This window comes from Morone saxatilis, unplaced genomic scaffold (assembly GCF_004916995.1).
Source record: "Morone saxatilis isolate NCDOM2014 unplaced genomic scaffold, NCSU_SB_2.0 Contig22, whole genome shotgun sequence".
Classification (NCBI taxonomy): Eukaryota; Metazoa; Chordata; class Actinopteri; family Moronidae; genus Morone; species Morone saxatilis.
Genome location: NW_023339785.1, coordinates 4,002,014 through 4,014,810, shown reverse-complemented (window position 1 = coordinate 4,014,810; position 12,797 = coordinate 4,002,014). Strand labels below are relative to the sequence as shown.

Sequence of the window (12,797 nt, the reverse complement as noted above, 5' to 3'; positions counted from 1 at the left end):
GCATGGCCGACTTCCAGAACACTTCCCCGCTGTCTTCTGGACGACCTTTCAGAGTGTAACCTTGGGGCGTGAGGCAGTGCCAGAGAAAGCTAACAAAAGCAAAGGCGGCAAACAAAGAACAGTAAACAAGGATTACAACAGAGCCTCAATGAATCAGAGAAAACCCTACATTGCATGCAAAGCATGAAGTAGCATTGTTTCAGATGATGTCTAGAAGTAAGGGTAAGATCTCTGTGGAGTGAGAAAAAATAAGAAAAAGATATAAACTTAATGAATTAGTTATTTTGAGCTTAAAGAGTGTACTTCGGAGAAACTGGACAACGCAGCACTGCTCTGAATTATTAATCGTGCCTTGAATTCTCAATGCCTGATTTATCGGTGGTCCACATCAATTCTCACACGGAGAGACTCAAGCTTTTCTTTTACACACAACTACACACACACACAGATTTTATGAAAAACAATACCAGTAGACGTATTGCCTCAGACCTCTGCAAGCATTCAGGCTTCAGTAATGAGCCCGTAAAATAATGTTAAGCTTTCTCTGCATGATATTTTCTTGATATGCCTCACTATTGCATCAGTCACGTCTGTGAGTGTGTAGAGCTGTAGCAGGACTCTTTGGCTCCACACCGACGCCACTAATGCATTGTAATGTAATGAAACTGCCATGGAGCCGCTGTGGAGTCCAGATCACCACCGAGGCTTTTATTTCACATTATGAGCCTCCCTCATCGCCAACGCCACTGGAAAGCAGTTATATTACGGTGTTGCTCTTTGCTTATAGAAGGTGCACTGAAACGCTGCCAGTGTTTATTTGAGGAGAGATGATTTCAGCGTTTAAGCAGAAACCAGGGTCATGTTGCTTTTTCCTGCCTCAATAGAGAGGGATTAAAAGAGACAGACAGAGGGAGAGTGTGACAGAAAGGACACCCACAATGAAGAAATATATGGCTTCGGTCCTTCTCTTCTGTCTTTTGCTATGTGGGGGCAGGACATCAGTGGCAGTAATGCATTCTGACTCCTACAATCACCGACTGCCAAAACCACCTACCGTTTCACCTCGGGGGGGTTGCATGGAAGAATACAATAAGCAAAACACAGACCATACTGGTTCAGCAAGATGGGTGGTACAAGCAGAATTGGAAATCAGCACCAGTGTCAGGCTGAATTAAACAGCTATCACATTGTCCTTTTCTAATCCTTAAGCTTGTACTCATGAAAGATCAGGCAAAACGAGTAACTCTGGGGTCAGTAGAGAATGAGAATATGCTAAATACTTAGCATCTCTCATGTTTAGCTGCAAGCCCAGAAGCAGGTTTCAAAAACATCACTGCTCCTACTGTTTTCCCACTTTTTGATATCAAACAAGGCTGTGGTATGTGAGGCAACAATTTGAATTACACAACAGAAGATAGAATAGTTAAATAGTTGAAAAATGGAGAGAACTGCAAATAGATCCTGAAACACTACTGGGGCAAAAAATGTCAAGTTTGCTTTGAAGGTAGCGCCAGAGGAATGGTCATTTTGTCAACCAAAGCGAGAGTTTGCTCTATTTGTACTGCCGCCATTTTATGAATGCCTTATAAACAGTCTTTATTGATGTTTTTATATCTTTGTGTTTCCTCTAACAGGTCAGCATCTGCTTGGAGTGCAACAGCAGCAAGCTTCGAGGTCTGAAGCGCAAGTGGATCCGCTGTTCAGCACAAGCCACAGTCCTCCACCTCAAGAAGTTCATCGCCAAAAAGCTTAACCTGACATCATTTAATGAGGTACAGATAATAACACGCTCCATCAGCCCAGAAAGAAGTGCACTGAGAGGGGACCATTGTAGTTCTGTCACAAGCTAAATGTGCTTCTAGTGAAGAGATAAGACTGTGAAACTACAGAGATCACAGGATAAACAAACAAATGCAAGCGAGTGATTCTTTTTTTTTTTCCTGCTTTACGCGAGTTCTCTACATTTTAACCTTTCAACTAACATTTGGCATCAGTCAGAATTGTTCCATTGCTTGAAGCTAGATTTAACCTGCAGGTCACACCTCCTACCATTCTGAAAAGGTCTGCAGTGCATATTCAAATTTTACATTAGTCTGCTGCACAAAGGGAAGAAATATGAAACGTATTAAATATTAGAAAATCACCTCAGCTCACGAATGATTCTTAATTAAAGGATCTTGACTGGGTAGAGGGACAATAGGAGAGTGGCCGAGGTGAAATATTGTTTTTTATTTCAATGAATTTAATTTAGGATATTCATTTTACAGCATTTTGTGACACGATGCAACAAATAATGTCAATACCATCAGTGTAGTGCAGAAATTTGGAACAAATCTTTTTCATTCTTGGCGTTTGTTTACATTTTTTTTTGAAGCACCAGCTGGGCAATGTGGGCCATGTGTAACAGAAAGTTTAGTTAATCACAAGAACTTGCATAAAGGTCACTTTATTATACTTCGATGCACTGACTCATACAAGGCCTTTGTGTTTGTTATATTTAGCAGGAAACGAGCTCTTATGATATCTAGATGTGGTAATTTTTCTATTTTTTGTCTTTACCGCCCCGTTCAGAGCAGCAGGAGGGAACGGTGGGCGATCATTTGACAGATGGATTTTTAAATGCCGTGAATAATCATCACAGACGCCTTTGTGTCCTCCATTTATTTATTTATTTATTTATTTTTCGTCTCTTTTTTTTACTGGCTGTCACAGAGATGAGTGGGTTGGCTCCATCATATCGTCGGCCTCCATTGCACAACTTTGGCGAGGCAGCCGCTCTCCCCACCAGCCATTGTTGTCCTTTCTATTGACTATCAAAAGCTGTTGTTCGAAGCAATTCTGTTTTCAGCGGCGGGCCAAGCACAGAGCGTTACAACACTTGGCTTTGTCAGAGAACAGTGCGCCATTTACTCATTCCTCGTGTTTGTAAACCCACCGTTGTGGTCCTGTCACCCATCTAAATGTGTCTGCAGGAACGCCTGAATAAAGGAATAGGAGAAACTTACCAACCTCTTTAACAAGCTTTATTTAATCCTCCAAAGGGACTACATATCTTAAAGTCAAGTGTGGGATATTAACTCAAAAAGGAACCTTCGGTTTATCTGATCAATTCCAAATCACCATATTTGTGCTTGGTTTCATTGGATAGCTACAATATGTCTAGTATGTCTAGACTAGTATTCCATTCTTTGATTGATTAATTGTATACTGTGAAAGGTCCTGAGGAAGTCAAACTCTCTAATATAATCTCTAATATGTCAAAAGAAAGAAGCAAAAACTTCATCATCTTGTGACCCCCTCAGGTTCACCTTGTGAGTGTTAGGGGGTCCTAAACCCCGGTTTGGAAACGACCATTTTAAACAATGCTCCTGTCCCTATCTCAATAGAATGTGTAATAATCTGTTTGTCTTTAGGCCTGCAACTATTATTTATTATCTCCACTAATAGAACCTAAATACTCAATAAGGCTGTTTTGTGCCACTGACAGTCGAAAACCTTCAATTTGCTATTGTAGAAGACACACCAGCAAATATTCACATTTGAGAAGCTTAAACAGGTGTTTTTTTGTTTTTGTTTTTCTTAAAAATGGACTTGAATGCAGAAGTCTCATTACCCTTCTCTGCAGGTTCATTTTGATGAGGATTAGAAGCAATCTATTCAAAGCTGTGATTCAGTTTTCTGGTTCGTACAAGGAAATCAAGGAGGATCTGGGATGGTCTTTCTTGTAGTTGAAATGTATTTTATTTTGAAACAAAAGCCCTCATTGGCTTTCATGATGAAATCACAGCTCTCCAGCCGTCCCTCTGGATTATTTTTGGTCTCTGGACAGTTTCCACGGCTCTGTCTGTGCTGATAAAGGCCGGCTGGTGTTTATCCATCAGAGCTTCCTTCCAGTCAGAGCCAGCAGGTGGCGCTGTGGCAGTGTTTGTTTCCAGCCCCTCTCTCTCTCTCTCTCTCTCTCTCTCTCTCCCTCCCCCTCCCTCTGTGTCTCACAGCATTGACTGGCAGATGCAGATGCGAGGCGCTGCTCAGCAGAATATCAATGTTGACTTCACAGGAGGAGCGGTAGATTTGGCGAGCCAGCCTCGTGTTCACTATTGAACTGTGTTTTCCCAAAAAGCCCCGCTGCTGCACGGGAGCCAGGGGCCACTCCATGTCAGAATAAGCTTCCTCTCCAAGAAACAGTGATGTTATAACTGAAAATGGGAGCAGAGGGAAATGGGTGGTGGTTTTCACACTTCTCAGACACAGCCTGAGAATCCAATGGCAGAGGCCTCTAACCAGTCTAGTCATGTTGTTAACCTCTCCGTAGGGAAATGGAGACTTATGTTCAAACACTCTAAGGTCAGAAATGGTTCACTGATTTGCTCTTTTGTTGACTTTTCACAGCTGGACATTTTATGCAACGAGGAAATCTTGGGAAAGGACCACACTTTGAAATTTGTTGTTGTGACAAGATGGAGATTTAAGGTGAGTTGTGCTTCAAAAAGACCAACATTGTGGTATAATGTGGTGATAGGTTGGTATGTTGATATTTACAGACAGTTTGGTCCTTAATTTAAATGAGTCTGTTTTTAGGCTAAAATGGCCTCTCTGGTGTGTTTTATCAGCTGTAGCTAGCTAACCAGCTAATCAATGCTAGGTTAGTTATGCATAAGTTGGCTGAAAACGTCATTTGGCAGAGTTTAATGTTTCCAGCTGACTTATCAAAATGCAGGAGACAATGCTAACTCAGTGCCCCCCAAAAAAAACTACATTTCCCAGGCAGAAAGTCCGTCAATGTCACACGGAAATAATGTAGCAGCAGCACTAGTGAGCTGAACACCATTTAGATTTTACTATATACATACGTAAGGAGTTACTACATCACTTTTGAACTATGTTTTAATGAAAAAGTCAAGTGTTGAGTTTCACTAATGCCTGCTAATGTCGACCGAAGCTCTGATATAGAAGCATCCAGCACCAGAGCTCCTCTGTAGTGGACGTGGCTAACTTTACAGATTAACACTGTTTCCTATGTTGTAAGCTAGTTAGCCAGACATGCTACCGTCAGTAACATCGATTCCTTACACTTTCCCACATATTTTTGGTTTTGGAAGGTTGAATAAAAGACAAGCTTGCGTAGGTAGAGTCGATAAGCTAATTGCTGCCAACGGCGTATTAAGGGCTTTAACAGAACCTGCTCATACTGAGGTTATGTTTTTGTTTTTCCCTCCAGAAATCCCCCCTCCTGCTCCATTACAGACCCAAGATGGATCTGCTGTAGCTATAACGGACACAACGGTTGTTTTTTGTTTTTGTTGTTTTTTTATTTTTTGGCCCAGTGGCCGCAGACTGTGCCGAAACCTTTTTATTTATGCAAAGACGATCAACCAACACCAAGCAAACACCCGACGGTAAAAGTCAACACAAGCCAGCAAATCGGGATCTAAAGAGGGCGGGCGGGGAGGGCAAATACAACAAAAACTGGCAACCTCCAGCACAGATACTGCAACACTGGTGTGTTTTTAGGAACTAAAACAACCATTTTTTGTCCGCTACATCCTAGATATGTGAACAAAAAAAAAAAAGAACAAAAAAATGGAGAGAAAGCATATATTTATACTTTTGTACAGAAGAGACACATGGAACCAAGACACTACTGGTGCTCTGTTTACACGCAAACAAGATGTCGGGAATCACGTGACCGTCTTTTTGAGCTTCGTGCAGATTTCATCCTCCTGAGACTGAGAGGAGAGGAGGGCATTTTTTATAACAGGTGTTTTTTCTTTCCTCTTTTCACAATACACTCGACACATCTTGGGAGCACAGAAAGTATATGGAAAAAGTTATATAACAGGCATCAATTTTAAGCTGTTTATCAAGTAAATTGTCTCTGAATCTTTTTTTTATTTTCATTTTGTTGGCTTTGTCTAATTTGCTATTGGGTTCTTGATGATTGTCAATTGTGAATAGGCTAAAATGTTTTGTGTAGTAATTTATGTTCTATATACCAATATTGTACATAAAATGTCATTACAGAGAGAGATTGAAGAGAGTAAGAGAGACTTTAGACTGTTAAAAAAAAAAGAGTGGATCCCAGAAGTGCTAGCTATATTTTGGGGGGCGATAAGTGTCCGGAGGTGATAAATTAGGATTTTTAAAAGACAGACTCAGTATCAGTATCAAAATATATAAATGCATCTTTATGTTGTCTGAGACAGACACAAAACAGATATATCAAATCCTCTGCCATTTGTGTGTGTGTGGGGTCTTAGTATGTTACATTGCTCTCATAGCATTACTTTAGGGCTGGTAAGAAGAAAGCTTCAACCACCCCCTCCCAACTCCATGCTCCTCGTCTGACCTGGAATACAGCTATCCTTTTTTTCCTTTTTTTTGTTTTTTGGACGTCATTATCAACCAATTCTGTCTCAACAATAATGCTCCACAAAAACAGTCATGTTCAGAAATGCCTGCATGACATAACATAATGCAATATTTGGGCAGAGAACTTGTTCATTTTTAGTGATTTTAATCTTGTTTTCACACCATGCAGTCCTTAATATCCATCCTTGTGTTTCTGCAGCAGCACCAGGCAGGCAAATACTGATACACCCACATGTTTACAGCTCTTGGGTCGTGCTGCTAGCAGCAGATGTTGCTGGCACTATTAAACACATTGCATTTCAGTTTGCTCACATTTTACTGCAAAACTCAGAGCTGTAATAGACATGATTTTTGCAACACACCAGTCTCACTTGTCTTAACAGCGGGGATGCAACAGAGTAGAGTACCTTATTTTGTTTGAACAAATTAAATTCTGGTGATTAGTGCGGACATTTGCTCGCCCACTGAATCTCTCATTTAAGAGCAAAATATAAAGCGTCTGGTAGATTGTAAGCTTTCTCTTCAGAGCAGGACTTCGTCAGTAAGAAGCACCACAGGCAGGCCGGTTTGATGAGCATGAGTACAGATTACTGACGTCACATCGTTGTGTTTGTGGGGTATTTTTCAGTTTCTTCTCACTGCCAGTTGGAGTTGCAAATGTGCAGAGCTGCACAGTGTTTCAGAGAGTCAATTTAAGAACATTTTTGAAAGTTGAGTGAATATAGCTTTTTCCACAAAATCTGTATAAAACTTGGAATTTTTTGCAGGATAGCTAGTGTTCAATATTGTTGACTTCACAAGACACAAATTTTGGAGAAATAACTTACATTCAGGTTTCGCACAGGTTTTTCGAACATTTTGATAATGTAATTCTGGATAAAATGACTACTGATCGGTCATTTGGTGCTTACAAATGTGTGTTTTAATCTTGAGGAGGATTGTTCCTCAGGAACATGCTGTTCTTACTGTAACTGTGTGACACAGCAAACCAATGTTCTGTTTAACAACGAAATGTCTTAACTCGCAACATTCAAAGCTAAACTGTCTTTAACCCTCCCACAACTGGACCCCTAAACGCCGTGTCAGACCTCAAGTAGTATTACCTCACTGACCTGTCTCATCAGTAATTAAAGGACAGTTATTTACCCTTTGCATTGTACCTGCCCACAACAAGCTGTTTTGTCTGTATGTTCACATGCAGGGTTCCTATCCATCGGTAGGTTCCACCAGTCTGAAAGCTCTGAAAACACAAACTCTGATCCATCCATGATATACACATATGTTGGAACTGCTCTGATCATTCCCAGTATTGTGGAAAGTGCAGTTTTGGATAGTCTCGAGGCAAAGTCAGTTAGCTCATCTATTGTCATCGATAGATACACAATGCTGGATCATAGATGTTGATAATTTGGGATTTGGAAATGGAAAAATGTATAGGAACCCTGCCACATAAGGACCTATGACGTGTGTATTAAACGTTTTTATAGCCTACAGGTCTGTACCTAACCAGCTCAACCAAAACTCCTCCTGCAGTCTTTAATATTACTTCTCTTGGTAACTTTTATGTTTCAAGGACATTCATCCAGTCACATATGTAAATTGTTCATTGTTCTTGGTTTTTAGTTTTCATACCAATTCTCCTACCTAAAATCCTAACAGACAGTATGGGTTTTAATAAAAGGTTAAAAGGAAGATGGCCTCCTGTTTGCCTGGAGTCAGTACGCGATTGGTTCCGACCTGCACCAGGTGCTTGGAGGTGTACCTGTTTCAAGGCTGGGTGAAACATTCTGTAAACACTCATTGTAAACTCTTGCAACAACTTTTTGATGAGACAAAACTTCAGAAATTTAAGCTGATAAAAATGATTAAAAACCAAAAACAATGAGCCTTACCAGCTTGTCAGCTCATGAAAGAGTACTGTGTTAGAAAATCCCCACAGGAATCATGTAATAATTGTCTCCATTATCTCTGTGCAAGTGCAGACTTGGTGTGTTAAAGGCGTATACACAGGCTGTTGTATAAAAATGAGGCTAATGTAATTATCCAGTGTTCAGAGACGTCAGTGATCTGGTTTGCATGTTGATGTTGAGAAATGCTGTTAAACATCGGGGATGGCGGATACCATGTTCCATGTTATTTTGTAACTTCTGTAAAGTCTTTGCTCCTCACGTCACCCAACCAGAGTCGTTGTCATGTTCAAAGTGTCGCCACCTCCTGGTTCTCCTGGTTCTCCTGTAAGAATTCAGTCTGTTTATGATAAATGTGCATAAGCTTTTTCCTCAGGTGATAAAGCTGTAACCCCCACCACGAAGGTGCTACTGTAATGGTGACTACAAACAGAAATAGTTTTTATCAACACACTCATTTCTGTATATGCAGAACACTGCATACACTGCTCTGTACTGTTTAGGATTGGCATTGAAACAAAGGTTTCATAACTTCATTTTTTTTAAACTTTTTTTGTTTGATGTGCTTGCGTTCACACTGCAGCTTTGTACTACAGTTTTCCCCTCACATCAGATGAAAACATTTTGTCTTCTTAATTTAGATCTTGACCATGTTGATCTTTAGTAGTGTTACAGGAGGGGTCTCACGTTTGAAGGAACAGATCCCCACGTAACAGCTAGTGTTTTACTTGCTCTGAACGCAACTCGAAGCAAATTTTACACTTCAGTTTTATGCGCACAACTACAGTGATTGTGTAATAGGTCCCAGGTGCTACACAATGTGGGCGACCTACACTCAATTCTGGGCCTGAATGCATCCTATGTAGAGCACTGACGCTGCTTCTGCTCTGTAGATGTACTGCTTTCACAGCGCTGGCTGTGTAGACACAAGGCTTGCGACTTAATTGAACGTTGTAATCTCGAACCGTCACCTATGGAAACTGTCTCGATTTGTCATAAGTGTCACCATGTAGGACAAAAACACAACACAGTGGAAATGAGACCAAACAGAATCTCATGTGCAAGGTCTAAAACTAGTAACTGATGACAGCATGAATGTTTTACCTACGTGGTGATGTTCTGTGGAACTGTCTATTTTACAGCTTGCAGGTTCCTGTGTTCTTGTTACATCACACAATAGACAAATATACACAAAATTCTAATGTGTGGATGTTAACACAAAAGGCTGCAGTGTGAACAAAGCCTTTCACTTCGTCCCTTTGTACTGAGTATTGTTCCAAGAGCCCTGTGATCTATGTGACGGATGGGGAACCTGATGGAACTGTTGGGGTCTTTGCCACAGTGACGGTCAGAAATGCTCTGTCTCTGCCGCTGTGCTCTCTATGGTGCTAACAACTCCTTGTTTCAAACTTCAGAAGTTTTCAAGAAAGATTCAGTCAGAGACAGAAAAGCACTGTGCCGCGAAGTTCTCCTGTCGGCCTTTTCCCCCAAACGTCCTTGCACTGTACTCTGGTTGTCTACTCTTGTCGGAGCTGTCTCGCTGTGCAGATAAAGAAGGTGCTGGCTTTTTCTGTTTCTTTTTCATTGGTTTGTTGGCGGGGCTTGCTCTGGAAAGCAAATTTAAATAAATCATAGACTGTGACGGGGCTGATGCTGTGAAAAATAAAAGAAAACTGGTGAGAAATTGGGTGTGCCAGCTGCAATTTCCTGCCTCAAAGAGAAACTCACACTTATTATAGGCTTCTCTGGTGAGATGTGTGGGCCTCCTCAGAGTCAGATTGAGCCTCCATCTCTAACAGTGTATGACTTACAGTTGATTTTTGTTTTAGTATTCCCAAAGTTCTCACAAGCTATAGGGAGTTTTGACCTTCTCGGCATCTGTGTGTGTGTGTGAGTGTGAGAGAGAGAGAATGTTGCATCTGCCACCTCCCCTGCACCAGAATGGATCGATGTTCATGCTTTTTATCGGCACCAACATTGAGACATCAGTGCGGCTATGCTTGACAGGTGAGCTAAGAGGCTTACAGGAGGCTCGACTCTGCCTGGCTGCAGATAGGGCTCCGTATCGGCTCCAAAAGGTCTCCGGCACGGAGGGGAGGCCCGCGATCTGTCAGAGCTCCAGCTCTCGGCCTCATCTTCTCCACTTCAACCTTGAACGCCTGTCATGCTGCTTGTTAACTCCTGCTAGGATCTGTGGGTGAGCGGGGGTGGGAGATTTCCATTCGAGGTGGTTTCACAACTTCACATGGACTCTCCGTACCAGTACCTACCACCATGATGTGAAGACAAGTAAACAATTTATTCGGGCTGCTTTGTATGCGCTTACTGAGCTCGTCTCAGAAGCTCTACATTCATTTCTAGCTTGTTGGCAGCAGAATCATTGCTGGCAACTTAAAATATCTCTTCTTTGTTCAGTCCACTCATACATAAGTGTCCACTCGGGGAGTGTGATAACTTTCTTTGTTGCCCAGCTCACTGTTTCTCCCTCATTTCTGAGTCCTCTCTAAAACTCAGTAATCTCACCGGCAGGCTTTGTGTGTGACGGCGAGGGAGACCTCAAGGGTCACTCAGATGACTGCACGGACTGAAACACACTCCAAAAAAAAAAAATATATTGTCTGGTCGGAGTGGCCATGCACTGCTGCAGCTGCTGCCTGCTCTAAAAGGCTGCTCCACTCTGAAAAGCGCCATGCTTAAGTGCACTGAATCACGTCGCCATGGGTGGTGCGGTTTGAAAAGCAAAAGACTGGTTAAATTATGGATTGTTTTACCACTTCAGGGTCGTGGCTGTTGCTTTTAGAGATTGTTCACTGGTGGCGGGATCAGCAAAGTCCTCTTTTCAAAGACGCAGTAGTTGAAAACCACCCCCTTTGTTGTTTATGTATGAGTGTCAGATTGAGACTGCTGGTTTCAGTAATTCCCAAATAAAGTGGGAAATCGGTCCACAGCTATCAACCTCACAGTGGCATGCCCCGATGAGCCATAGCAGATGTCATCGATAAATCTGTCCAGTTTTTTTTTATTTATTTATGCTGAAAAAGTGACTTCTGCAGTAGTTTCTTGGTTATTGAATTTTTTGAGAAGAGATTTGCTCTCCTTTTTTGCTCACAAATTTTGTATTTCTCTTTTTTTGTGAAACCTATATTGAACTCATGCATAAAATGGCTTAAATTATGAATTTTGCAATTGAATTCCCTTTTTTTTGTATTATTCAAAGTGTGTTAATGTCTACGCAATGCTCTGTCTGTGTATAACAAACACATAGGTGTCTTCTTTTTTAGGTCAAGCAAAAACAACAAAAAAAACAACAAAAATAAATTGTGTGAATCTGGCAATGTGGTTATTGTATTTGCAAGGAAAATGTGCAATACACGGTTCTCAGATGGTTCCAGGTTTCAGCATAGAACTCCAATATTTAATTTTTTAACAGTTTTTTTTCTTTTTTCCAGTCAGTTCCTCAGGTCACTAAATGCCTTCTGGTCCTGAGGGTGACCAGGAAATCTCAGAACATACACTAATGCACCCGAAATACAAAACGACTGGATTATATTTTAGTCTTGTCTCTCTCTCTTTTCTTTCCTCCCCGTTTTTGTCTGTGACAGTTTTCTCAGACTTTGGTTGTTTGTTTTCAGGTTAACACAGGCACTTGTTCAGGTGTCCTTTTCCTTGCCTCCTTTTGTATTATTGTTATTTATTGCACATGTAATGAAATGGTTTCCATTGCCACATTAAATTCAAGGAGTTTTGGGTCTAGAATGGGGCTGGAATTTCTTACGTACAAAACTACAGAAGCTTTTGTCAAAACCTAAGTGTGTATTTCATCAATAAATGCCTTTAAAAGTGCTCCTGGTGCTGACTTTTTGTCCCCCCAACTTCCAGGTGTAACCTCTTCAACTCTGTGCTGACAAACGTCTGTGGCTAGAATTAGTCTTTCAAAGGCGGTAGGCTCAGTCTTAAAGCTAGAGTTAATATACTGTACTATATAAAACTATTAGTCCTAAGGCATTCGTTGGTACCAACCATATCATGCTTGCTTGTCGGGAAGTGTTAAATAACACTCGAAATGTAGGCAAAAAAAAAACTATTCTGAACTGTTACTAAAATCACATTTGTGAGTTTTGTTTTCCCAGTTGCACTCTGAAGAGTTTGCATTTGTCTAAGAAGAGAAGGCTGGTTTAGTATTGGAACGTGAAACTTAAATATAAGTAATTTATAAGGAAATACAAAACTGTCAATACTCACATGTTCATAGCAGTCGTTTCCCACCTTCAAAGCTTCCAGAGTCTGGTTAAATCGCTTATCGTCACCTTCACATTCTGTTCTGGCCCGTTCCAGCTCTTTTATTGAGTGCTCCATGGCTGCACTATGGCATGTTTCCTGAGAAAGACACAAGCAATCCTTTGGGTCACACTTCCAGTGATGAAAATCATAAAAATGAAAAGTTGTGATCAATTGATATTTACATTGGTTTTAATTGCTGATTGCAGATGTTGGTGATATGGTTAGATTTACTGTCAGATA

At 41.0% G+C, this 12,797-nt stretch overlaps 1 protein-coding gene across 1 annotated transcript in view; it reads left to right on the top strand.

Moving 5' to 3' along the window:
• Window positions 1-12,119, top strand: part of LOC118333429 (polycomb group RING finger protein 3) — a 60,301-nt gene extending 48,182 nt beyond the window's left edge. Inside the window, exons 8-10 of the mRNA XM_035669056.1 lie at window positions 1,635-1,772; window positions 4,390-4,470; window positions 5,219-12,119. Of these exons, the coding sequence (XP_035524949.1) occupies window positions 1,635-1,772; window positions 4,390-4,470; window positions 5,219-5,266 (267 nt within the window). The 3' untranslated portion in view covers window positions 5,267-12,119. The remainder of the gene's footprint in view (window positions 1-1,634; window positions 1,773-4,389; window positions 4,471-5,218) is intronic.
• The last annotated feature ends 678 nt before the right edge of the window (window positions 12,120-12,797 follow it).